A 27,216-nucleotide genomic window follows, 5' to 3' on the forward strand; every position below is an offset into this window, starting at 1 on the left:
TAGCGGTCTGTAGAAATGTCTTAAATTCTCCAACAGAGTCAACATTACTGATCTTATAAAACTGCCATAGTTACCTGTAAAGAGGAAATCGTTGCGCTTACCTGTCTGAAGTTCGGTGGACAAAAAGATGCTTAGATTTATTCCACTTCCTAATCACTACTCTTGCTATCAGACCTAAAGGGAACATAGTTCATAGAATTATCTTGTTCAAAACCTACCCTATTTTTACCTAATACTTACCTCTGCCTCAATATAGTACTTACCTTTATACTTTCCTGCAATACTTTATCGAATATGTTGAATAATTTGTCCAAAAATCTGTCTCTGTTAAAATTTGTCTCAAAACTTTATTCATTTTACTTACCTGCAAATACCCTATACAGAGAGTTATCTCAGACTTCTATACCACGCCCATAAAGTTAAATATACCTCTCTTGACAATTTGTCAGAGCAACCCTGAAGCAGCATTTATCAACTATCTCGATTAAATATTAAACCAGGGGGTTGCCTCAGAAGACAAGAAGGTCGAGTTCTCACCTGCTGATGACAGAGTGTTTTTATGTTGCCTCTCCCATCCGCATACCTTGCAATTCGCCCTTGCTTTAGTCTGAAACAAGTGGACGGGACGGAGGACTCTTTCGGAGGAAAAGATTCAACACCATGAAGTATGTGGCAGGTGAGCTCCGTCTCTCCATTGTTTGCACTGTCAATTTGAATATACAAATCCTGCTGCACCTGGATAGAGAGTATGAATCATGAGTACGAGCCATTTTGTTTTTTTATGATGTAGGTTGTTGACTTTTTGGACGTTTTGTTTCTGTTAAATGTGCTGTGAAAGTATTTTTGGATTATGAGACCTTGAGAGTGATAATGGTGTTCGGTATCTAGTGAGAACATTGTGTGTCAGCAGATAGCTGGCTTGCGTTACATTGCAGATATCTACATTTACAGCCAGCTGTGTGTGTGCACACTCACTCTGCGTAGATCAGGCGTCCGTGTAAGAGAGTGCGAATGAGTACAATGTAGAGGGAAGATGGAGTGTGTTTGAATATGTTTGGTGGCAAGAGCGAGAGAGGTGGAGATTGATTCTGTATTGTATGATTGATTCTGTATGAATGTATCTGTACAAATGAAAACTACTTGGAGTAGGTCAGCCATGCCAGGAGCTGTAAGTATCCCATTATTAAATGTGCAATCTTTTAGTTGCGGTAAGACCCTGTTTCTAGTGCGTTATAACAGTGTTTTTGTGTCAAGTTACGCTTTTGCATGTCATTAATCATTCATCCGTTAAAGGTGAATCCTGCGGCATTTGATTGACCCAAAACCTTGTGGTTCTGAGTTAATAATAATCCCCGGCTTTGTCCTTGTGACATCTTGCTGTTGTCGACAAAGATGACCCGGTGAGGAGATGAGTAACCCGAGTATAGTAACGAGCTCAGTCTCAGGAGATAGGATGGTGGGGGGAGGCAAGCTTATCTATGGGCAATGGGCTTATCTCTATTTTGACTCTTCCGTTGTCCCCTTCCCCAGGTGGTGACAATGCAATGGAATATCCACGGTGAGTCCCACTGGCTAAGGGCCAAACCTTCTCTATATTGAAATTCTCTTAGGTCAACACAAATCTTTTATAGAATACTGTCCTTTTACTGTTGTAAAAACAATAGAAATGGGCATGGGCCATGAATAAACAGACATGGTCCATGAACCAAAGACATGGACCTTAACCACATACATGAGAAAATGTATGTGCGTTTGCCGTTCCTCAACAGAGCTCCTCCTCAAGGTTTGTTTTACCAACATATTGTTTCATGTATCCCAATTGAGGTACTGTTTATGAATATAAATTGTTACCTTTCTCCATTTCTTAGTTTCACCTTCAATCCAAAGGAGGGGATTGACAATCCAGCCCTTGTCATCTGCGATGACCCCGGTATGATCTGACTTAAAATGTTCCGACACTTCATCTCCTCTTTTCATCTTCAGCCAGTGAAGAGATATGATACAGGCATATGATTGTCACATTTATGCTGTTTTTTACCATCGTCACCGCCAGGGCCAGACCCGCGTCTCGTTCCCAGGCTGTGTCATCTGAAGCACGCTGAGGGCCAGAGTTTTGGCTTCCGCCTGCGGGCTGAGCAGGGCTACGTGGTCCGAGATCTGGAGCCCCGGAGCCCAGCGGTGGCTGCTGGCCTCAGGGACGGGGACCGAGTGCTGGAGGTCAACGAGGAATACGTAGATAACATAGAATTCTCCAAGGTCAGTGGACCACTATCTGCGTCTACCCCTCTCAGGACTTGGTCCCAGGGTTTAGAAGGCGGTATATGGTGGTGTCTGGTATGGACTAGGAGAACAATTTTACCACAGAGAGCTGGTGAACCTCTGCTCCTTTTGTTGCACTTTCTCCAACAATTTTCCTGATATTGACTATAATAATTTTACTCTATGCTTATCTCACATTCTCTGCTGCGTGCTGATCAGTTTAGCTGTGAATTTGGAGATGAAGTGTGCTGTCAAGCAAGTTTTAAGAGACTGTGTGAGAGAATTGTGTTATGCAAATCTTTGTCAATATTTGAATTGGAATATTTGAAGCAGGTTGGGATTTGGACACTACCTCCAACCTAAATGGGTCCTAAAGTCCTTACCTTTTACATCCAGGCCATTTTTTTTTATGACTGCTTGAAGAAAACACCAAGTGTTAGTTTAAATATTTAATTTAATTTTAGAAATTGGTGCGCCCAGGCATTTGAGTTGTGGTTCACGTTGTAGACAGTGCAGTGAAATTGTGTGTGTGTGTGTGTGTGTGTGTGTGTGTGTGTGTGTGTGTGTGTGTGTGTGTGTGTGTGTGTGTGTGTGTGTGTGTGTGTGTGTGTGTGTGTGTGTGTGTGTGTGTGTGTGTGTGTGTGAGGTGGTGAGGAGGATTCAGTGGTGTGGCTTACAGCTGTTCCTCTTGGTGCTGAGAGAAGAGGATTATAAACAGGTGACCGTTTCCCCCAACATATCTGCAGATTTATTCTTGTGCGAAACAAATTTTTCAAAATAACGGACTAATCGGTCTGAACAACAATGATTAGTCTATCTTATTTGTGCTATAAAGAGAAAGTAGTTAACTAACTGTATTGTAAATGAAGTGGCTATGAAGTCTATAGCTATTCATGGCATATACCTTTCTGACCCAAGTGAAGCTGAACCCCTCCTTGTCCGCCAGGCAGTGGCTTCGTGTCAGGATCTCCAGCTGTTGGCCAGGGCCCACAGAGGAGATCGCAGCACTAGACCCAGGCTTTGCCATGTCATCCGACATCCCGTGCAGGGCCTGGGAATCACCGTTATCTCTGTGGAAGGTACCTGAGATCTCCAGACCTTTATCACCTTGTACTCTCAAGGGTTTGCCCATTTATTCAACTATACCAGTGAACAAAGTCAGCAAAGAACAACTTCACGTCTTCATAACGCCAACCAAGAGTAGGCTTTGATTTTTGAATGCACTATGGTTTGGGAGGTCATCTTTTGCTCTCTTTGGGTAAAAGGGTCAGCTCCTAAATCTGTGAGGTTCATGGGTTCCTATTTGCTTGTTTGTTTATTTGTCTGTTTGTTCTTTCAGGTCAAAAAGGGCACTACATCCTAAGGACCGTGACGGACGGGCCTTCAGAGAAAGCTGGTGTCCATAGTGGGGACAGACTGGTCTGGATCAACGGCACCATGGTGTCAAACCTCACATTCTCTGCCCTCAACAAAATAGTATGTGTCAAATTCACCTTCTTTGATTTCAGACAATGACGGTGGTTTAAAAAAAAAAAAAAAAAAAAATGAAAAGGCTACATGCATTTTAACGATTTTTTGTTCAATAAAGAAGTCTCCTGGACAAAAGTTTAGTCTTTCTCCACCGTTTAAGGCAGAAACCTTTTATAGTTCCTTTGCATTTGCTAGTGATGTGCTTCCTCAAATTGCTTAATTCCTTCCCACAAGTCTATAATTGATTATGTTTCAGGGCTCTGAAAGTACCAATTTGTGGCCTTAGACTAAGTAATTTCCTGATTTAAATTTTTCAACTATCATAGAACACCATCCAATTCCCTTCACTCTCTGGTCACAGTAGTAGCTGGTTTCCAGTATTATGCCCTGGTCTGGACATGCAGAACATACAGTTGGCCATGATGGCAATCTCAGCAAGTTTGACCTGTTGATCATCCCCTTAGAACCAACTCTTCTTTCGCCTCTCTTTTTCAGTTTAAGAGGAGTAAAGACTCTGTGATGTTAATGGTTATCGACAGAGAGAGTGAATGCAGATACATCAGAAGGAGAATGCCCATCTTGCCAGTTCTAGCAGAATGCCTCGGCATCACCCACAGACCAAAGACCATGCACCTCATTCAAGGACCCAACGGATACGGCTTTCTTCTGCGACAGGAGAAGATTGCTGTCCTGGGACATATCGGTAAGGGACAGAGCCTGCTTAACCCTTGACGTTCGCAGCATTTGCCTGCACTGACTTGTTAGGACTGTGTGAGACACTGATCTCTACGTCATCTTGCTTTTTGGCTGAGATTCTATCAAATGTTATCATTAAACAAGTCGACTATCGACAAGCCAATGACTGGGTTCATCTCAGGGTTCCTCCTTGACAAGACTCCCGCTTCTCATCTCGCGACCTTGACCAAATAGAGTGGATAGATATTTGTATTGTCATATTCTCTACAATTCGGTGAACTACTTTCACCGCAGTCATATCAGTGAGCCTTGAAATCCCACCACCTCCACTACTGTAAGGCCAAGAAGCATGCTTTACATTTAATTATTTATGTTTAACTATTTTATACTTGACCTCGATATTGTCCATTGATGATTTCCATATTAATCAACCAGTTATAGTAGAAGCAAAGAGACAAACCATGACCCAAAGTGGGATTGACCCTCCATCTGTGCATTAGATGTATGATATCTTATTCAGCATCAAATAGAAAGTACAAGTGTATTCACATAATTTTTTGGACAGTTTGAAAATCTCCCGGTAATCAAGCAGTCCAAGCTGGCCTCTGTGATGGCAGGAGGCTCCAAGCCATACGCAGACTATGTCAACAGTTTCCAAGTGTTTAGTTGTGTTGTAGAGATGAATAAAATCTAGCAAAATGTGATAAAATGGATCAATGCTTCCTAAAAAAAGTGAAAGCTTTCTCCCAGAATTTCAAAGATTCAAGATTTTTATTTGTCACACACATACAGGTATGCAGTGAAATGCAAGTGGCAGTGCCTGCAGAGATTGTGACATTTTTAGAAGCAATAAAAATTCTCAATTTAATAATGTATAAAATAAATAGTATAAAAATATAAATATAATAATATAATTGTGGCCTGTACAAACGAAACTGTACAGGCACTAGTGAAATCAGTGTTCACAATCCTGATGGCTTGGGGAAAGAAACTCCTTCTCAGTCTTTTAGTTTTTGCTGCGTGACAGTGAAGGGGTTTGCCCAACCGCAGCAGCTGGAACAGTCCATTGTTGGTGTGGTGAGGATTTTTCATGATTCTGCAGGCTCTGGTTCTGCACCTCCTGAGTGGCTCCCATGGTATGTTCAGTCAGACGCACCACCCTCCGCAAAGCTCTCTTGTTCAGAGTGGTGCTGCTTCCAAACCAGGTGGCTATGTTGGATGCTCTCCACAGCTCCAGAGTAGAAGGATTGAAGGATCCTCAGGGAAACTTAGAATTTCCTCAGCTGCCTAAGATGATAAAGGCACTGTCTTGCCTTCCTCACCTGGGTGTCAATGTGAGTAGTCCATGTCAGATCCTCTGTTATGTGAACTCCCAGGTATTTGAAACTGCTCACCCTGTCGACAGTAATCCCATTTATCCATAGTGGCGTATACGTCCTCAGTTGTGGTGCCCTCCCAAAGTCTACAATCAGCTCCTTAGTATTTGAAATGAGGCAATTCTCCTGACACCAGAGTGTCAGATCCGCCACCTCGTCTGGATAGGCTTTCTCGTCATCGTTGATGATCAGGCCCACCACGACTGTGTTGTCAACAAACTTAATGGAGCTGGACCTCAGTGTGTGTGTGTGTGTGTGTGTGTGTGTGTGTGTGTGTGTGTGTGTGTGTGTGTGTGTGTGTGTGTGTGTGTGTGTGTGTGTGTGTGTGTGTGTGTGTGTGTGGCTAAGTTTGTAGTCCTGGGGGGATCCTGTGCTCAGGGTGAGCGAGATGGAGGTGTCCACCCACCCCAACCAACTGGGGCCTGGTCATCAGAAAGCGCACATGAAGGAATTCAGTCCCAGCTCGATCAGCTTTGCAGCCAGTCTGGAGGGGACTATGGTACTGAATGCTGAGCAGTGATCAATGAACAGCATTCTCACATAGTCCCTCTTCTGGTTGTCAAGGTGGTGTGCAGAACATAGGAGATGGTGTCATCTGTTTGGACGGTATGTGAACTGCAGTGGGTCCAACTCTGAGGGAGGGAGGAGCAGTTTTAGTCTTAATCACCCTCACGGGGTGGGGGGGTGTGCTCCAATAGTACGTAAGAGTCCGTAGTCCCTGCCATAGGCTCCTGGTGTCGTTCAGTTCCATCTCTCTCTGCATCCTGTCCGCATAGTTCTTCTTAGCAGCTTTCACCACCTTCAGTATGTTGTAGGACTCCGCTTTATAATCTTTCATGTTACCGGATGCCAAGCCAGAATTGCAAGCAGCGGTACGAGCATTCAGAGCGGCGCGGATGGATTTGTCAACCCATGTTTTCTGATTAGGAAAAAGTCTAATCTTAACTGATGGGACGATGCTATCCGCTAGCATAGCTATGTAAGCCGTGGTTACTTCCGCAACCTCGCTGACGTCGCTGGAACTTGATTGGAGCATATCCCAGTCTACATCACTCAGTGCATCTTGTAACATCGCCTGTGACTGGTCAGATCACCGCTTTACGTCCCTCGTCAATTGCGTTTCGCGTACATTTCTTTGTTGATACGCTGGAATCAAAAAAAATGGCAGTGTGGTCTGACTAACCCAAAGGTGGGCCAGAAACATCCTTATATCCATTCTTAAATGGAGCATAACAGTGATCCAAAGTTCTTTCCCCCCTGGTAGCACACGTAATGTGTTGGTGGAAGTTAGGCATAACTTTCAGCATTCCATCAGCCCTTTCACCCCACCCTAGATAGTAGCTTTCTGTTTTAAGTTTCTGGTTTAAAAATGTGTTGTGTATGACTAGAAGCCCAGTCTTACATAATCCATGTCATGTAAAAGATTGGGGCAACCTCAAAGTGCAACCTTTGGAACTCAAAATCTTTTGTCTGTTTCTCAGTTAGATTGATTCAAACCTACAGCATGTTTGTGCAAAGAGACTGCTTGAATCCGCTGCCCCCCATACTGATTCTGTGTTAGCTTGACCACCCAAAGAATAGTGTGCTGTGGCAGCACCACCAGACATGAGGCCAACTTCAACCCTGTATATCTGAGTTGGTTGGATGAATTTCTCATTCATCTTCTCTCATTCCTACATTTATAAGTGAGCTTCCTTTCGATCAGTGACCCGTCAGTCATCTTGAAAACAGCTTCAAATATCGAAAAAGATCAAAGTCAATCACCTGCTTTTCTATCCAATTAAAAAATAATGATTTCACCAACCACTACAGTTCACCTATTGCGCGAGGTGGACACAGGAAGCCCTGCCGATGCAGCCGGGATGGAGGATGGAGAGGTCCTGCTGGCCGTCAACGGGGAGCCTGCAGATGCCATGGAGCATGAGGACATAGTCAATAAGATCCGGAAGAGCGGCCACAAAGTCAGCCTCACCACCATATCCATGCGAGGGCACGACTTTTACCGAGGGGTGAGCACGGAGTTGTAAATCTGACGTGGTCTTACCTTCTATATGGGAAAGGCGCCATGGTTTGTGTTGCAACACCTGCGTCGTTCCATTTCCAGAATAATTATCATTGTATTATCCCATCCTCAGTTGGGCATCTCGCCCCTGCGGTTTCACGATGAAGAAAACGAAACAAGCGACAGCGGCGGGGGGGGGCCCGGGTGCACTGAGAATTGGAGCAGCCATCTTCGCCTGACACCTGGGGACTGCCCGTGTCCTCGATTGTGTGTTCTGGACAGAGAGGAGAAAGGCTTTGGCTTCCACCTGGGCTGCGTTCAGGATGAGCTGGGAACTTTCATCGGCCAGGTATACAGTAATATAATATACCCTTCAGGGCTTCTGTAAATAAAATAAATAACAGAAAAATTACAATTACAATTACTCCAATTGTAATTATTCAAGAAAGAACATGCATATGAATGATCACACACTTTCTTTTTATGTGTTTATCGTGTTTCTCAGAATTCCATTTGAAACTGTGACATTTTTAACAAATCTGGGATGAATATAAAATATATTTAAAATATAATTTTTAACAATATAATTTTATAGATCACTGCTTTAACTCTTCAACTGCTCGTATGATTGAATATGTAATGTGTATTTCCCTGTACATAGTATGTCATTCTCATACCTTTTGTATACTATTTGTGCCCACTTTTGGGCATGTTTACTAATTTGGGAAACTAAATGGTATTCTTAATTAACATTTCGGATGTAGTGGTTCGCATTTAACCAAACATTAGCCTAGTCGCTAGCTTCATATGCAGGGTGCATTTGAGCCCAATATTCATTGTCTTCCTTTTCTGGTTAGAACAAATCTTTTTTTTAATAAAGAAAACAATTTTATTTGAAAATAATGATAATGCAGCATGCAGTGGTAAGGAGTGTGCAAAGAGTGATCAACATAATGCCGAACCAAATTTCACAAGCACGAGTCCCCCCCAGAAGCCGTTTGCAACATGCTAAGCTTAGCTCAAGCAGATTGGTCTCTGGCTGAGTCAGTCGCACTGACAACACAACACACAGGAGCTAGAAGCCTGCCTGCTTGCTTCTTTTAAATCAACCGCATGGGAAAATTTTGAGTTCGAACGAGGACGGGTGTCTCTGCGTTGTTTGACAGCTGTAGGATACTGTATGTGTGCTGAAACAAATTGGAACGCTCCTCCTAATGCATATTTTTTTAAATGTTTTTATTCTACCGTATATGGACATTACAAAGTCTAGACCGTAGATATAAGATTCTATATCATATTGTAGCGTTCTCCTCAACGCTTTGTACACAAGGGGTGTAATGCTGTAGTCCAGTGCATTTATTAACATAGGCTACTATCTGCCATAACCACGCTGAAAACAGACCTGCTCACACTCTGGAACCTGACTCTAATTCCCCACCTCCATCCCACAAGCCCCCCCTCCGGTCTCTCAGCCCCACCTCCTGGACCCGCCCCCTTGAGCATCCAAGCCAGCAACACAGTAACAATAAACACATCATTAACACAGTTTGAACATTTCGAACAGGGTTGTTACATTGCTATCCCCTTACAAAGTCCCTCATCCCAAGGGATCAAACAAAGTCTCTGAGATTACCCCGGGCTCATCTCAGTCTATGGAGTCGTGATCCTGGTAATGGCAAAGGTGACTCGGTCTGGTGAACGGGGCCGCCCCGCTGTCTAGCAGGGACCATGGGTGGAGTAACCAAGGGACCGGAAGTGTGCAAGGGGGACGCAGACAGCGAATCTGGAGAATTTGGCACCGGGGAAAGGAAGCTCTTACCCACTGGTTGTCAGAGGCCAGCTCCCTTCGGCCTGTGTGAGTTTCTAGGCGTGGTGTTTGAGTCACTCTCTCTCTGGGAGGGTGCCAGGGCCTCAGAGTTCTGAAGGGGACCAGAGTCCCCTCTGTATGGGGCCAACCTGTCCAGTGCCAGCTTCCTCCCTCGGAATGGCAGCTGAACCCTGTACACCACCCCAACATTCCTTTGGATTGTACTGAATTGTACTGGTTGTACTGGAGGTACAAGGTTCAACCCAGTGACAGTCCAACTTAGGGCACCGGCCCCTCCTCGGGCTATCCACCCAAACCAGCTCTCCAGCCTGGAAGTGCCTCCCTCTGGTCCTCACATCATAATTAATTTTCTGCCCGCCTTGCCCAGCTGGTCCCGGGCAAAGGTGTGGGCTGACTCCAACCGATCTTGGAGTTTCTGAGCGTACTCTCACCCTGGAGGAACTGCGGGGTGTCAGGGGGCTTGCCAAAGTTCACCTCTGCAGGGTCCAAATCTCCTGTCTCAACATGAGTGGGGCAGGTGTGCAGGAGGTAGAGTGCTGCACAGCAGACCTCTAGGCCATGAGCAACACAGGAAGGTGCGTGTCCCAGTCCCAGTGCTCTGCGTTGAGGAGGGTCAGCTGCTGCATGAGGGTTCTATTAAACCGTTCTACAAGACCATCACTCTGGGGATGCAGGGCTGTGGTCCAAGTCTTAGGCATGCCCAGACACTCACACATTGTGGCGAAGACACACGACTCAAAGTTCCTTCCCTGGTCGCTGTGGATAGTCTCCGCAACTCCAAACCTACTGAACATGCCCTCCATGAGGGCATCCACCACAGTCTCTGCCTCCTGGTCCGGCACCGCATATGCCTCTGGCCACTTTGTAAAGAAGTCCATTGCAGCCAGGACATAACGATTGCCCTTATCGGTTCAGGGAAACAGGCTCATGAGGTCCACTGCTACTCTCTCCATCGGGGCCCCCACCACCAGCTGCTGGAGCTGGCCATGGGGCTGACCTGGAGGAGCCCTTGTGGGCAGCACAGAGATCACAGCAGCAACAAAAGTCTACAACATCCATTTTGACTGTCCCCAGTAGAACCCCTGGCAAAGGCGGTGAGGGGTTTTGGAGACTCCAAAATGCCCTGCCCCTGCGGCACCATGAGAGGTTTTAAGCATGGCCTCTCTCAGTGCTCTGGGGACCACCACCTGCCACCTTCTCTCCCCCATAGCCAGCTCCTTCCAGGCCCTCTGCAGCAACCCGTCACTCACCTGCAGAGCCTCAAACTTTGCCCACAATCCCTTAGTTGCCGTTGAACTCCCCGCCACCTCATCCCAAGTCCAAGTCTGTCCAAACTCTACCCACTGCAGCACTGGGTATAGCTCCGCGTCCTGCTCCTTTTGTGCTCTCCACTCACAGCCATTACCTGCATCTCCCGACAGACCGGCCCATTCCCTTCGTGCATGGGGCATAACTCCTCCTCCTCCCGGAGCTCCCTCTCCAGTGCCCCTCTCTGCTCACAGTATTGGCACCCATCTGGAGCACAGGGGCGTCGGGACAGGACGTCTGTGTTGGAATGGGGAGCCCCGGCCCTTTGCACCACTGTGAAGAAATTAGATCTTCTTATGCAGCTCCTCCAGCCAGCGTGCGACCTGCCCCTCTGGTTCTCTGAAAGACATGAGCAACTGGAGAGCTGAATGATCAGTCTGGACAGTGAATATCAGGCTACAGAGATAGAATTGAAGTGCCTTACCGCCATCACTATGGCCAGAAGCTCTCGACGAGTGACGCAGTAGCGGCGCTCAACCTTTTGAAAGTTTTGCTGAAGTACACCACCACTCTCTCTCCTGCTGGCCCTGTCTAAGCCAGCACTGCAGCAACGGCAATATTGCTGGCATCGGTATCCAGGATAAATGGCTACCCTCACTCTGGGGGAGTGAGGGTTGGGGGCTCCATCAATGCCCCCTGGAGAGAGCTGAAGGCCTGCCAGCACTCTGGTGTCCACATCAAACTCCTGTCCTTTTGCAGCAGATGGTACAGGGAAGCTTTTCAACTGTCGGTGGTCAGTGGGAGTGGGCCAGTCTCTTACCGCATGCACCTCCTCCTCCAGCGTGCTGATGCTCCCCCCTCTAGTCTGTGCCCTAAGAACTCCACCTCCTTTCTCATGAAACAGCACTTTTTGGGGTCGAGCTTTTGACCTGCTACCGCCACTCTCAACTCTCAGCCTCAGTGTCCCCCAGGGCCACCAGAAAGGAGCTCCTGAGGGCCAGTATGTCGTCCAGATACACAAAACATTCCTAGTGGAGGATACCAGGCAGCACCTTCTCCATTACACTTTCAAATGTGGCTGGGGCATTGCGCAAGCCAAAGCTGAGGACGTGAAACTGCCACAGCCCCCTTACCATGCAAAAGGCGGTCTTTGGTCTGGCCTCGGGGCGCCTGCCAGTAGCCACTGTGCAGGTCAAGTGAGGAGAACCAGGATGAACCGGACACCAGATCCAGTGACTCATCGATGCGAGGAAATGGGTACGAGTCTTTGCTTGCCAAATTGTTCAGGGGTCTGTAGTCAACACAGAATCTCATCTTGGGGCTCTGTTTCTTTGTGATCATCACAACCCCCGAAGCCCATGGGCTGAGGCATCACTGAGGGCTCAGTGATGCCTGCCTGCTGCATCTCCTCAATTGCACTGTCTGCAGCCTCCCAGTGTGGGAAAACGGCAGGGACGTGGCTTAATGGGCTGAGCATCTCCAGTGTCTATTCCATGCTCCACCAGATGTGATGGCCTACGTCACCATCCATCAGAACAAAATCGTCCTTGAATTCTGACTTGAATTCCGTCCTTGAACACCCGCAACAGCTCTTCCCGCTGCCAGGGCTCCAGCACATCACAGTTACGTTCCCATATCTCCCTCGCCGCTGACAGTCTATCCATCTCTTCCATCGCAGTTGGCTGGGCCAGCGGAAGGGGGCCCAAGCACATAGAGGGGAGTGTTGTCGGAGAGGGGGGCTGTCTGTCGTAAGGTGTGTGGGGCATAAGCGGTGGGCTGCCAAGTGCTGAAGGGGTGGGGGAGAACCTCTCTTGAGCACCTGAACTTGGTAATGGGGAGCTATCTCTACTGACTGGGGGGTTTGTAATGTCACATTGTCTCTCTGTGGCCTTCACAGCCAGTGGGTGTGGTCTTGGGGTTTGTGAGGGGGATATCATTTTAACAGTGGGGACCCCAGGGAAGCTCAGTGTGTTCTCCCCTAGGTCCAACAGGCAGCGGGCAAACCTCAGGAAGTCCAATCCTAGTATACAGGGGTCCTGCACCTCTGCCACCCACACGGGGAAGCTTACTGATGGACCCCCACATTTATTGTCACCCTCCCCTTCCCTAGTATAGGGGCTAGCTCACCAGTCACTGTCCATAACTGCACTGTAGTCTGCTCCAATTTAATCCCTGCTGGAACAACATCAGGCCTCATTAGCATTGCAGTTGAACCTGTGTCCACAAGGGCCATAGATGGGGCCCCAGCCAGGGTGATGGGGACCATTGCGGACTCTGCAATGTCATCTGCTTCGGGGGGGAGTTGAGCCCAGCTCCTCTGTCTGTGCTGTTGGGCTCCTGCTGCTGGGGATAGGGTGGCGTAGGACACAAGGCCAGGGTTCCCTATCATCCCGTCTCTACTGGCCCAAGCCGTTTCCCTGGTAAACGACCTGTTTCGGACACTGCCTGAGGAGATGGCCGGGTTGGCCATAACCCCAACAGACCAGGGGGCATTGGCGAGGTTGTGTGGCACTGTGTGGTGATTGCAGTGACACCGCACGGATCAGTTCAGTTATTTCCGTCACCCATGCAGGCTTCTCTTGAGCTAGGCTGTTGTCCGCTGCAGTTCTCACTATAGGACTGCTTTCTCTCAGATGGCTCTCTACAGCTCCAGCTCCCACAATCTCCCTTTTCAGAGTCATCTTCAATGGCTTTTGCAGGGTACAGGGGTGTGGCAGTTGGGTCTGGATGCACTTGCACAAACTGGTCCCTGGGGAGCTCACTCTGCACTGTGGGGGGCATTGGGCCATATGCCCTTCTTGACAGGGTCTCAATGTCATTGGCTAACACCTGTAGTGGCTCTACCGGTTGTCTGTGCTTGCTACACAGTTCAGAGTGCAGGAGACCAGGCTGTTCACACCGTCCAAATAACCTTTGCAGAGCCCCAACAAAAGCCCCTTAGTCACTTCTTTCCTCTGGGCTAAGTAGCACCAAGCATGCTAATGCATCATCCATAAGGCACAACGCCAACTGCAGAGCTTTATTGTCCTCCGACCAGCCCTTTGCCTGTGATAGCAGTTTGAATGGGGCGTGAAACGCCTCCCATTCAGCCTTACCGGAGAACTTTGGTGTTCTAACCGGCACCTGATTGCCAAGGGCGATGCCATATTTGTGTACAGTCTGTGCATAAGCCATGCCTTCACACCAAGTCGGCATGACTGCACCAAGGAGGGGATCTACACCATGTGCTCTACTCTGCTTGTGGCTGTAGGAGCCCGGTGTCGGTGCCCGGTGCCGGTGTCGGCAGCCAGTCTCCTGACTGTCTCCATCACTCGAGTTTTGTGTTCCACCAAAGCCCATCCAAACTCTGTTGCCAGACCTGACACCAAAGCATAATTGCTTCTCACCTCTTCCTCTTTCATCTTCGGGTGTGCCGCGTTCCACTGCATCACATCCAACAGGTGGCAGCCGGCTATCTGGCTAAGCTAATGGCTTACATAGCATCGAGTTTAACTTCTGACACCAAAAGTAATGTTACGCTAAACACTTCAAATAAACACAAGGGGTGATAATTCTGTCGTCCAGTGCATTTATTGATCAACAACATAGGCAGCCATAACCATGCTGAAAACAGACCCGCTCACACACTGGAACCTGATTCTAATTCCCCACCTCCAGCTGACATGCCCATGAGCCCCCACCCCCCCGTCTCTCAGCCCTATCTCCTGGACTCGCCCCCTTGAGCATGCAAGCCAGCAACACAGTAACAAACACATCAACAACACAGTTTGAACATTTCAAACAGGGTTGCTACAATATTCTCGAATATATATTGGAGTCAATATGGTAATTGGCAACATGGCCTGTGCTGATTTTAAATCCATGTGGCATTGCTCATGACTGCAATTCTGTCATTTTCCCGCTAGGTGGTGCCAGGTGGCCCTGGACAGAGGGCAGGACTGAGGGTTGGAGACACTGTCATGGAGGTGAACGGATTGAGTGTTCAGAATTACTATTTCAAGGAGGTGGTGGCGATGATTAAGAAAACCGCTTCACCTCTCAAACTGCTGGTGGTCGAGAAGGCAGGCTACGAGCATCTTGGACAGAACGGACTGTCAGTGGTCCCGGGAATCATTCAGGTTCCCCAGGTGAGGGCCCCCAGAGAAACGCACGCACACACGTGCACACACACACCAACAACAATAACAGGCATGTCCAACGTGTGTAGGACAAACTAAGCCATGTCGTATTTATATATTTTTTTAGGGCTCCAAGAAAATCGGTGATGTTTATTTGTGATGGGTTGAGGAAACAATGACCCACACCATCGCTGGATCAATTAGGAATTATCCCAAATCTCTGCCAAGCATAGGACTTATTCATCTCATTCATTCAAAAGGAGTAGTCTTCTGCTGCAACTAATATTGAAAAAGATGCTAAATCAAATGTACGTCAAATTGTCTTTTCTGGATGACTGAGACATAGATTCCATGCCTTTTGATAGTATTATTTATCAGTGGTTACATAATTCTTTGGGGTGGAGAGATAGTAATCTCAAACATGTGATGTTTATTTTATTTTCTTTATGCTGCGATATGAGTCGGTAGGCCATTATTTCAAACTGGAGTTTATTCTATAGCCTATGTGGTGCAGGCTAAACTCACCAAACAAATTTTGTTTAAAATACTCTTAGCTTTAAACTTGTAAGTTCTTGTCCTTTTTTAAATTTCAATTTACTGTTTATCATATAGCTGCAATCTGTACATTACATGGAATACATTAACATAGCACTTGCTATGTCAGATAAGAGAGGAAATAAGCAGGCTAACACTAATCAAAGGTTGGTTGTTTTCTAGTATGTTTTTAAGATTGCAGTGAAGACGACAGCAAGGGCTTACTAGCTTAAGAGCCAGTGAGCAGAGAATCTCAGACGCTGGTTTATACCCCTTCTAATAGCAAAGGCAGCATTAAAGCAACAATTGGCTTTTTGTACGCTTTCAATGCCAATACGTAGCACCTTGAAAAGTTTCTGCCTGAAATTTTTACCAAAAAGTACTCCATAGTAGCTGATTATCTACCCTATCAAATGTCTGCCGTGATTATGGACTGTCAGGCTACAGGAACACTGTCAGCAACAATGCTGTTTGTGTTAACTTCTCCATCAAGAAAATGTTCAGGGTTAATGTAAAAATTGTGTACTGACTAATAAATGGGCTAAAACTTCATGTGATCAGGCATTCATGCTTCTTTGGTTCATGTGCAATGGCACGCACATGAATGTGTGTGAATCTGTATTGCACACAGGAAACAAAGTAGGTAGTAGTTGTCTGTCATTTGGTTTGCCAGCCATGCACAAACACCAGAAGCAATCCTTTTCAATACTGGCTTGAGCTCAAGAAAGAAATGGCTGTAAGTTTATTTGATTTACTTTACTTTATGCTTAGAGTAATATATTGAAGAGTATTTATGACAGATGATGTGTGACACCCTAGTATTTTAGAATGTTTTGTTTGCTCGCAGATAACATACTGTACAGTGAATGGGATTTGCAGTAGCACTAGCTGGGTTCAAAGTACATTGTTGTATATTTTGCCCAATATTTTTACTATATCAGGATATTTCTTTATTTCTATCTAAATGTATTTGTTGATTGCACCTATCATAATGATAGTAGGTTAGCTCTGTACACGGTGGTTCTGTAAAAGACAGTCATTTGTGTATTTTCCATTCCTTTATAGTTTCACTCTTTTTCAATAACAACAATCAGATGGCAACGTGAAAGCCATTACTCGCATGTCATTATAGAATGGAGTTTGGCTGGCTGTCAATCTACCTTCCACTACTCGCAAACACGTAGGGAGGAGAGTTACACATGCCATTCTGATCTCTGGAACAGTTCGAACAGCCTCTGCTGTCACTGTAGTGACTTGCTTCCTTAGGATGGGTGAGGTGGCAAAATCTACCTCGAACCACACGGATGCCCTTAGTTGTCCTTAGTTTTGGAAGCCTTGTACCTGGCCCAATTTAATCCATGGGGAAGCAAAGTTGAAGAGGTATTCTATTAAGACTGGTCAGGACATCTTGGCCAATGCTTCAGTGCGACATGTTCGGGAGCTTCACACTCTTCAATCAGTTACCTCACGATGCCTAGGTCAGAGCCTTGATGACTCAGGGGCCATGCTATTGCCATCTCCCTTGTTTTTCCCTTAAAAAAAGGAAATTCGGCCACTCCTCATGTTGTCCTGTCGATATCATGAGAGTCATGAGGTAAGTGAGTCCCCATGGCCATGTTGGTGTGATTCCGGTGGTTAATCTCTGTCACCTCAAATTCATACATTATTAATGTGTTATTACACAGCTCTATGGAATACTCAATTCTGATTGGTCAATAAAGGCAATTAGCAGACAAATTTATGAATAATAACCACTGCGTGGCAAAGACCGGCAACCACTTCTCCTTGGTTGTATTCACATCCCTTGTTTGATACAATCTACATCAGGGGTGTCAAACATACGGCCCGCGGGCCGGACCAGGCCCGCGAACATGTTTAATCTGGCCCGCGAGATGATTTTGCAAAGCATTAAATTTAGCTGCAATTTTTCAATGAATGAAACTGCTGTTCTAAACGTGTCCAGTGGGTGTCGCATTAGCAATTCTGTTCAGCAAGCAAACTGCTTATACTGGGGCTGAACAAGTAGGCTACAGCCAGTCCAGAGCTAGCTTGTCATTCCGCCTGACCAATTTGAACCTTACGTGCTTTGGCACCCTCATTGCCCCAAAATGTCTCTGTCAAAAAAGAGAAAAGTGGACGCAGAGTTCAGAGTTTTCCAAGAAAAATGGTCATCCTCCTATTTATTCACAGAAGTGAATGGGAAAGCTGTGTGTTTGGTGTGTTCACAGCATGTTTCAGTGCTGAAAGAATTTAACCTTCGTCGCCACTATGAGACTCTTCATGCCAACAAATACAAACACTTTCAAGGACAAAAGAGAAGAGAGAAGGTGAATGAATTATTGGCGGTTCTGAAGAAACAGCAGTCTGTGATACTTGTAGCCGAGAAATCAGTGATGCTGCAGTGAAAGCCATTTACATCATAGCTAATGAAATTGCAGTGGCTTCAAAGCCATTTATTGCGGGGGAATTTGTAGAAACATGCATGCTGAAGGCTACGGAGATTGTGTGCCCTGAAAGGCGCCAAGCTTTTGCAAGTATCAGCCTGACAAGAAATACATTTGCAGACAGGATTTCTGATCTTTCGGCGGATTCGGACAGCCAATTGAAGCGCAGAGTAAAGTCATTTATCGCTTTTTCAGTTGCAATTGACGAAAGCACGGACATAACTGATGTTGCGCAACTGGCAATATTCATCCGCGGAGTTGATGACACTTTGACTGTCACCAAGGAGTTCGTGGAGTTGGTGCCAATGACGGACACCACAACAGCAGCTGATATTTTCACCGCACTCGTCGGTGCACTGGACAGGCTCGAAGTGAACTGGTCCCGCGCTGTCAGCCTGGCTACAGATGGTGCGCCCTCAATGGTCGGGAAAAAAGCAGGTTGTGACAAAGTTCAGAGAGAAAGTGCAGACTGCAAATGGAGGACGTGATTTTTGGACTTTTCACTGTATTTTGCATCAGGAGGCTTTGTGTTGCAAGGCATTAAAGATGGATAACGTCATGAAAGTGGTCGTCCAAACTGTTCATTTCATCCGATCCAGAGGCCTGAATCACCGTCAGTTTGACAGCCTTCTCAGTGTGGTATGGCAGCCCATAATTGTGGTCTTTCTCTCTGAGGTAAGATGGTTAAGCTGAGGTGTTGTGCTGAGGCGTTTCTTTGAATTACGATAGGAAATTGAACAGTTCATGCGAAAAAAAGGGCAAACCAGTGTCAGAATTTCAGTCCACAGAATGGATGCAGGACCTTGCATTTATGGTGGATGTTAGAGAGCACTTGAATAACTTAAACAAAATGCTGCAAGGGCGCAACAAAGTTGTCACGCAGTGTTATGACAGCATATGTGCGTTCACGTTAAAGCTGTCATTGTGGGAGACGCAACTCACAGGTGGTGATGCAGCTCACTTTCCTTGTCTGAAAGAAGTGTGTGCGACCCAACATGCCACAGACATGAAGCGGTTCAAAGATAAAATAACGGGACTATTGCGGGAGTTTTAGACACGCTTTCAGATTTTTGGTGAACTTGAGAAAGTCTTCAAAGTTTTTTGCTCGCCATTCACCGCAAATGCTTCTGATCTACCCGTCAACATCCAACTTGAAATAATAGACTTTCAGTGTGACTCAGATTTGAAGGGCAGCTGGCTTGGACACATTTTATCAGTATCTCTTGCCACGTTACCCCAACTTGACAGCCCTTGCTGCAAAAGTCTTGTGCATGTTTGGAACCACATATCTTTGTGAGCAAGTTTTCTCTGTTATGAGCATCAATAAAACAAAGCTGCGCTCAAGGCTCACAAACAAGCACTTGAATAACATCCTGAAATTGGCTACCATTCAGGGTGCGACGCCTGATATTGATGTAACCCTGCTTAAAAAGCAGCATGAGATACTGCACCCTGATATAGTTCTGTGAAAATGATTGTCTTCTGTGGAAATTTAAAGAAAATGAACAGTGTGTGATTTACTGTAATAATGTCAGTCACTTCAGTTCATAAGTTGGGTTTGTTGAAATTGTTCATGCATTGCACAGCTTTAATTTTTCTATCAATAAATAGTGTAGCCTACAAGGCAGGGAGTAAATCAACCAAAGAATTTCCTCCATGTGGCCCCTGAGCTAAAATGAGTTGCACCCCTGATCTACATGGTAGTGCTAACACGAGCTGGCGGCGAAATTTTGTGACACTACATAGAAATTTCAATGGAAGAAAATAATCTGATTATGTCCAATTTAAAATATGTAAGGATTTTTTGGATGGCAAATAGTTATGTAGCTTAGCTATGTTGTTGTGGACTATTTTCTTAACGGAGGCAAAGCTTTGCAGTTGCTGGGTGCTCCGCCACTATAGGCATAATTGTAAAATCACTTCAAATAAATATTCATGCTCAATTTATTTGTTTATTTAGCTTTTATGTGTGATAATGTGCTGCCAAATGGGCATTATTGTAAATTAACCCCCAAAGCGGAGTTTTGTTTTAATCACTCTTATCCATTGTTTAATGATGATTGTAGTTGGTGGTGCAGCCCACTGCTCCTAGATTCGTCAGTTACTAGCATGGGTAAAATGTAGGGAAATGCATTTTGTTGCCTCAGTACTTGTACTCTTTACAACGACAATTACATAGTTGAATCTAATCTAATCAACGTTACGTGTATTGGGTTGGTTTACCCTGTCAATACTAAAAAAAATTAGTTCAGTGTAGCAGTCCTGCCTGCCACACACCAGCCAAGTGGCATTTTTAGGGCTCTCGGACAAAGAGACACAGCCGATGAAGTTGAAAAATACCAGATTGTAGAGATTGGGCAAGGTGGAACAAGCCTGGAGCAGATGGAAGACATGTCATGAGAAGGGCTCCGTGTGTGTGTGTGTGTGTGTGTGTGTGTGTGTGTGTGTGTGTGTGTGTGTGTGTGTGTGTGTGTGTGTGTGTGTGTGTGTGGATTTTACATTTTGCTCATTGATTACTCTAACAAGCAACAGGCATACAGCCACCCTGATCCTGGGCCCAATTACCTGGACCAAAGAGAGGTGTGGCTGCTCAAACCACACCAGCCCATCAACACAAACCACCAACACCAAATTGAGGCCAACTGACCCCCCCCCCCCCCCCACACACAAACACACCAAGCAGAGGTACAGAAATGGGGGTGAAAAGTACCAGTTTTATTGTTGAGAGTGGGCAAGATGGAACAAGCCTGGAGCAGATGGAAGACATGTCATGACAAGGGCTCCACTCCTCTGTGTGTGGGGTGATGGGGAAAAATCCTTTGAGTGGTACACGCCTCAGGGTCTCCCGCCGAAAAAGAGTTCAAAGGAAGAAAACCATGTAGAGGACTGGGGAACCTCCCACACTGCAAACAACAGAGGGTCCAACCACTTGTCCAAATTACGATTATCGTCATGCACAAACTTCTGAATCATTTAATCAAAGCTCCACCAGGCCGTTGGTCTGGGGGTGGTGAACGCTGGTTGGAATTGAGCGGACGGCCAGTAATTCGTAAAGTTCCTGAAGTGTACAGGACATAAAGGTAGTGCCCTGGTCAGTCAGGATCTCCTTGGGAATCCCGACCTGCGAAATGACCTGAAACAGTGTCTGCGCCATGTTTTTGGCCGTAATACTGCGCAGGGGCACTGCTCCGTGTTATTGGGTTGAGTATTTCACTAGAACCAACACAAAACGATACCTGCGAGAACTGCGTCTACAGCCCAATGAGGTCCATCACGAGTCTTTCAAATGGGGCCTTGACTAGGCGGGGGGGCCTAAACGGCGCTCTAGGTGTCGCCGGAGGATTGACCAACTGGCACTCAGGAAACGCGGCGCACCACTTCAATATGTCTGCCAAAATGCCCGGCCAATAGCAGTTGGCCATTATCCGCTCACGTGATTTATCGTTTCTGAGGTGACTGGTCCATCGGGTTACGGTGAGGCACCTGGAAAAGCATTTCCCGGTGGCTTTTCAGAACCAGCAACTGGGTGATTTTCTCACCTGACTGTCACAGCTCACTCTATACAACCTGTCCCTGGTTAATGAAAAATACAGGTGAGTGAGTATGGTGTCTGGGCGCACCATTGATCTTAACTACCCACTTAAAGGTTATGCGTTGGGTATCGTCTTGCAACTGTGTCAATGGAAAATTTTCAACAGGAAAGTCTATTGGGGATCTTCCTCACTTGGGATTTCCCTGCTCTCGGCGCCGCTGCATCTGCGGACATTCTCTCCGCATCGGCATGCGATGCTTTTATCTCCCTATCGAACCGTGAGCGCACTCCACCAGCTTCACGCACTCCACCAGCTTCACGCACGTCAAACCCATGCCAATCCATGCCCAAAATCAGGGAGTGACAGGCGGGTACTCACCGCAGCCTTCGCTATATGCTTTTTCCCCTTAAAATGTAACAAATTTTGACCCGGACCATGGAATGTGCGTGAATACCCCCATGCAAACGAATTTCCATCCGTGATGCCCGCACCAAAAGTTTAATTGTGATCCACCGCAGCAAAACCCGACTTGTCGCGCATTTCTGAAATCGTCATAAGCTGCCACATAAGTTGAACAAACCTTTCTAGAAAGAAAATTTGATTTTTCCAGATTTGTGTTCTCTCAATGTGTTTTCAAAGTCGAGTTTGATTTATACTGTATATAGTGGATAAAAGTGAAACCGTGGAGGTAAATATTCCCGTTACATTACATGGGGAAACGCAGTTTACTAACCGAGACACTAATCAATGCAGATCGATCAATTCCTTTGAAGCGACCGCCCAGATGAAGATCATTCCTCCATATTCCATGTGATGTGAAGTCACAGTGTGAAACCATTTTGATAGAGTTCAACCTTTAAATCTTATGTGTTTTATACACACGTGTTTTATACATTGTTGTGTAGGTGGCGTAACCCATGAAAAAGAAAAGCTGACGTCACTTCCGTAAAAAAGACAAGGAGCCTTCGGTTTCACTTGTCTGTGAAACGGTCATCTCCGTGTTGTTATGGATTACGACAAGTGGGTGGTGGAAGCTCAAAATCATATCACGGACCTTAATCTGACCAGTGCCATACATCCAAGTCAGTATAAGCAGCTCATACTGGACTTAATTTTCCGCAATGATAGTCAGTTCTCCGACAGCGACATAGAGAACAACAGCGACGCTAAATCTGATACTGGCATTATCCCAGACTTGGAGAACATTTCAAACAGTGTATTTCAACCTGAATGTGACGATGAAACACAGTATTTGTGTGATGAGGTCCGTTGAGGTTGGTGATGCAGATTATGAACAAGTCGCAATGGACAAGATTCCCTGCAAACCTGCAAATGCAGCCAGTGGCGAAAAGAAAATGAAAAGAGACAGCCCCAAACAGGCTCTCAGAGTGTAGCTGGGGGATGGTTGGGGTGAGCCCACATCATAACTCCAAGAACTTTCAAGATATTTGGCATCCGCACATTTATATATTAAATGACACACCGAGGTTCATATTCAAAGACTAATATTATTGACGGACTGTACATTTTGTTGTGTTGTTCACACTTTTAAACTCCTAAATAATTCCACTTTTATAAAACATGTATATCCCTCAAAAAACAAGAAAAATGCAGAGATTGCTCCATTCAGCAGGGTGTCAAGTGGCCATGTGGCAACTAGCCATGTGGCTCTGTGGGTCGTCCAAAAAATTTGCATTCTGGGAGCTGGCTGAATGAAGCAAAGTGTTGGGAACACTTTGAGGGTGATTATCTCAGAAATATAGTTTGCCGCGCCCTCGTCATTAACAAGACATAGCTTAAAAAAGATTTGCTTGATTTGCACAAGTGACACCTTGTGCTGAAGCTGTGATTCTCCACTTTCAAATGACGGGGGGAAAAACGGTCAAACGGTACCAAAAGTACATAAAATCTGTGGTGGGTCACAATTTACCGTGTCACTCGCTCAGCACAAGGTCAAGCATTTTGTTGCTCTGATTGGTTGTAGGTCTATCCAATTAGATCCAGAGACGTGTTGGTCAGTGCCATTGATAACTCCCCTTGGAAATCGAGAAACTAACTGAGAAATTCCAGACTAATACACATTTGCGAATTAGTCTGGAGATGCCAGGCTACCAGAATTAGTAATGAAGAACAGGATAAACAATTTGAGAAGAAATGGTTTAGGGAAAGTCATGAATGTGAATTGTTATCAGGAAATGGAATGCTCTGCTCCCCACAATATTGTGTGTTCACAGTCCAATTGACCCTGACTCAGGATACCTGCTATGACATTTACAGTAGGAGCCACTTTAAAGAGGGCTGTCCCAGCTGGTTGACAGCCAAATTGCAACCAACTTCCAGCCAGTTTCGAGCCAACTACCAGGCGGCTCCCAACCGGGTGCCAACCAGCTGGATTTCTCCCTCCCTCATGTTTCCTGACAGAGCGTGTTTAATTTCAAATGTAAACACACCCATTATTCAATTGCAGTGTCACCATGATGAGATGGCGCTAACTTCACAAAAACATGATTGCATTTCAGAGAGCGATTTCAGATTTTCCTTTTTCAAAGGACAATATCTCAGGATAGGCTTAGGGCTAACCTGAGATATTGTCCTTGGAACCCTGACCAGAGGTCTTCTTTCAAAGTTCAATTGGTTTTTTTTTGATATATGAATGAGAACAGGTCTTAATGCTTTTTAATTTCAAAATACAAGCTTTTTTTTAATTTACATTTTTAAAATGACAAAGTTCAATAGCTTTGTAATGAGAGCACTCAAACTAGGTCTATATAATTATAGTTTAAAGTTTATTGTCAAATACTTTAACAATGCAAGCATCATTACCAGTAATGAGATTCTTAGTTTCAGAACCAACTCAACTTTACATACAGTAATGCGTAAAATAAGGGCACAGTAGTGATTAAACTAAAACACTATTAAAACACTATTTTAAAAACAGAATTTAAAGAGTATTTAAACAGTTTTCAAAAACAAAATTAAAAAAAAAAACTCAAATGGAAAAGAGTAGTGTAGTATAAGAAATATTAAAGTATTTACCTAAAAGAAGGACAAAATAATGACAATGAGTCAACTTTTTAAATAGTCATGGGCCACAACACAGTGTCAATACAGAATGGCAAAATAGACAGTGTTATAAGATAAACACTGCAATGTACTACTAAGAAGTAAGACAAAACAGGGATGCAATGCAATACTTGATACATTAAAGTGACTAGTGGTAGATTATGTGAACAGCAGTTTTCCTTCTTTTTAAAGTGGCCAAGTGTGTGGATTTATAGGTTCTGGTCTTTGGCTTTTTGATTTCAAAACAAGCGTTTTTTGAACTCTTATTTTTATTATATTTAAAATAATTGTGAAATATCACAACAAATTTCTGCAGTTGAGCCTCTCGCTCTGAGAAACTGCCCCCCCCCCCCCCCCCACCCCCATTCAATAGATTTGTGTAAGTGAGTATTGCGGAATTTAACTCCAGCCGTGTCGGCACCTCACTGCCACACAGTCTGTCTCCCTCCTGAACCGTGTTTGTGGACGGAACAGTCCACAGCAATACATAAACAGAATTTTAGGAAACATCAAATCAACCATAGCTAATATTTATGGCCCCAAAGAGGATGACCCAAATTTATTTTACAATATATATAAAAAAAAAAAAATCTCAGTATTCTCTGAATCACTTATAATATTGGGAGGGGACTTCAACACAGTACTTAATTCAAGTTTTGACCGTTCCCAACCAAGAGATAATTACAAGGCCTGGCGTTCATCTGACATTATAAAATAATACAGTATGAGTGATCTTCCTCTTGGCAAATGTCGGCAATCAAATAATCCACTAATTATGAAAAAGTAATTCCATTCATAAATCACCCAGACAGAACAGGCTTTGTCAAGGGCAGACACTCATCCAGCAATATGTGCCGTTTATTCAGTCTGATCAACATCTCTCAAAGGAACAAATTAAATACTGTTAGTCTCTTTAGATGCCGAAAAATCATTTAACAAAGTTAATTGGACATCTCTTTTCAACCCTCAACAAGTTTGGCTATGGAGAGTCACTCATTTAATGGATCAGAATCCTGTACAACCCTCCATCTGCTTCTGTCATCACCAATGGTTACACTTCAGTGTTTCACTCTACAACGTGGCCCAAGACAAGGATGTCCGCTCTGCCCTTTAATTTTCGCCATCTTTATTGAACTCCTTGTGGCAGCCATCTGTCGAGACAGTAATATTGTTGGCATACAAACAGGAAACTGTTCACAATATCAGTTTGTATGCAGATGATATTTTGTTGTACTTATGGACCCAATATCATCTCGACTGGAAGTGTTCAATCTTGTCCTGTACACTCACCTCTGGACACCTCACACACACACATACCACCAACACCTGCTTTGAAAGCACCCCAGAACCCTCCAGGTTGCATTCCTCTCCGCTCTTATTTTCTGCCATAAATATGACAGAAGAGGCCACATGCGCAATTGCTGTTCCAGTTTTCCTGGACTTAATTAACTCTGTTTTTCCATACATGTCGTCCAATGTTTGTTTTCTGTGGTTTGGTTCTATGTTTAATTGTCTTACCCGGGGCGAATCTCCCCCTCTTGGAGTAGTGATAAGTTGTTTATAGACCCAAACATGTAAAGATAGTTCTCCAAAGAGGGGGAATTGTAGTGGCTCTGTATAAAAAAAACAAAAAAAAAAAAAACACAAAAAAAACAAAACTGTGCTCTTGTCAACATATAGGTTGTCCACAGGACAGAGTTATTGCAGTAGTTATTTATTATTTAAGAATTAATAAAGAGTTGCATTGCAGGTTGAGAAGTTGAGCGCCACTTGCAGACTGTCCTAGATGCAATAGCATACAAACACTCTGGTATGCCTAACATGCTGACAGCACAGGTTAAAAACAAACAGAAACATAATGTTCTTTTCCGATGTGGTTGTTTTCATTTTAATGGCCTCTAGCCCTTTTGGAATGTGTATCAGCCACAATTAAAAGGATACTAGACCATGAATGGTCCCGCAAATTCAATGTGCACTCGTTGCCATGGTGATGAGAGCCACAGATGGAGAGGGGCCTTGTGTTGGTGTGTTCTAGATCTTTTGACATCTAGAGCAGTTCTTGGTCAAGTCCTCAATCTGTTTGTTTCCGGGCCACCACACATAGGCACGGGCAAGACTTCATCTTCACGGTACCCAGATGCCCTTTGTGCAGTTCCTCCAGCACTTTTATAGCTTGGGAGGAATCACAACTCGTGAACCACACATTAGTGTTCCCTGACAGACTGACAACTGTTCCTTCGTCACTGAGGAAGCTGAAAAACAATGTGTTACCACGTGCTGGTACAACATAGGATCGCCGATCCTTACTGCGGGGACAACCAAATAATTATTCCTTCCTATTTTAGGCTCAGGCGAACTGGCGGAGTCCCTCCGTTGATTCGCCTTATCCACAGCAGCTGCGCGGCCCCGGGATGGGAGCCTGCACTGCCTGTCTGCAGCGGCAGCTTGACCACCACAGACCCACCGTTGCACTTAGGCCCGACGCGGTCCGACCGACAGTCGACCCTCCCAGAGTGGCAGAGGAAGTCTCCTACGACCATCTGGGTACCCAGCCCGTGGATCACCCGGAAGTTGAAGGGTTGTCGGGCCAGATACCACCAGGTGATCCACGCATTGGTGTCTTTCATGCGGTGGAGCCATTGTAG

At 45.3% G+C, this 27,216-nt stretch overlaps 1 protein-coding gene across 1 annotated transcript; it reads left to right on the top strand.

Annotated features, from left to right (window-relative positions):
• Nucleotides 1-660: 660 nt before the first annotated feature.
• Nucleotides 661-27,216, top strand: LOC307234900 (putative PDZ domain-containing protein PDZK1P1; the record flags this gene model as incomplete). Its single annotated transcript, XM_080006766.1, has 11 exons — nucleotides 661-676; nucleotides 1,531-1,558; nucleotides 1,869-1,930; nucleotides 2,054-2,256; nucleotides 3,206-3,338; nucleotides 3,599-3,735; nucleotides 4,225-4,432; nucleotides 7,614-7,810; nucleotides 7,937-8,152; nucleotides 14,785-15,006; nucleotides 26,917-27,216. The coding sequence occupies 11 exons, from the start codon at nucleotides 661-663 to the stop codon at nucleotides 27,214-27,216; spliced, it is 1,722 nt and encodes a 573-aa protein (XP_079862892.1).

Source organism: Zeus faber, assembly GCF_960531495.2.
Source record: "Zeus faber genome assembly, chromosome: 9".
In the NCBI taxonomy this organism is placed as follows: Eukaryota; Metazoa; Chordata; class Actinopteri; order Zeiformes; family Zeidae; genus Zeus; species Zeus faber.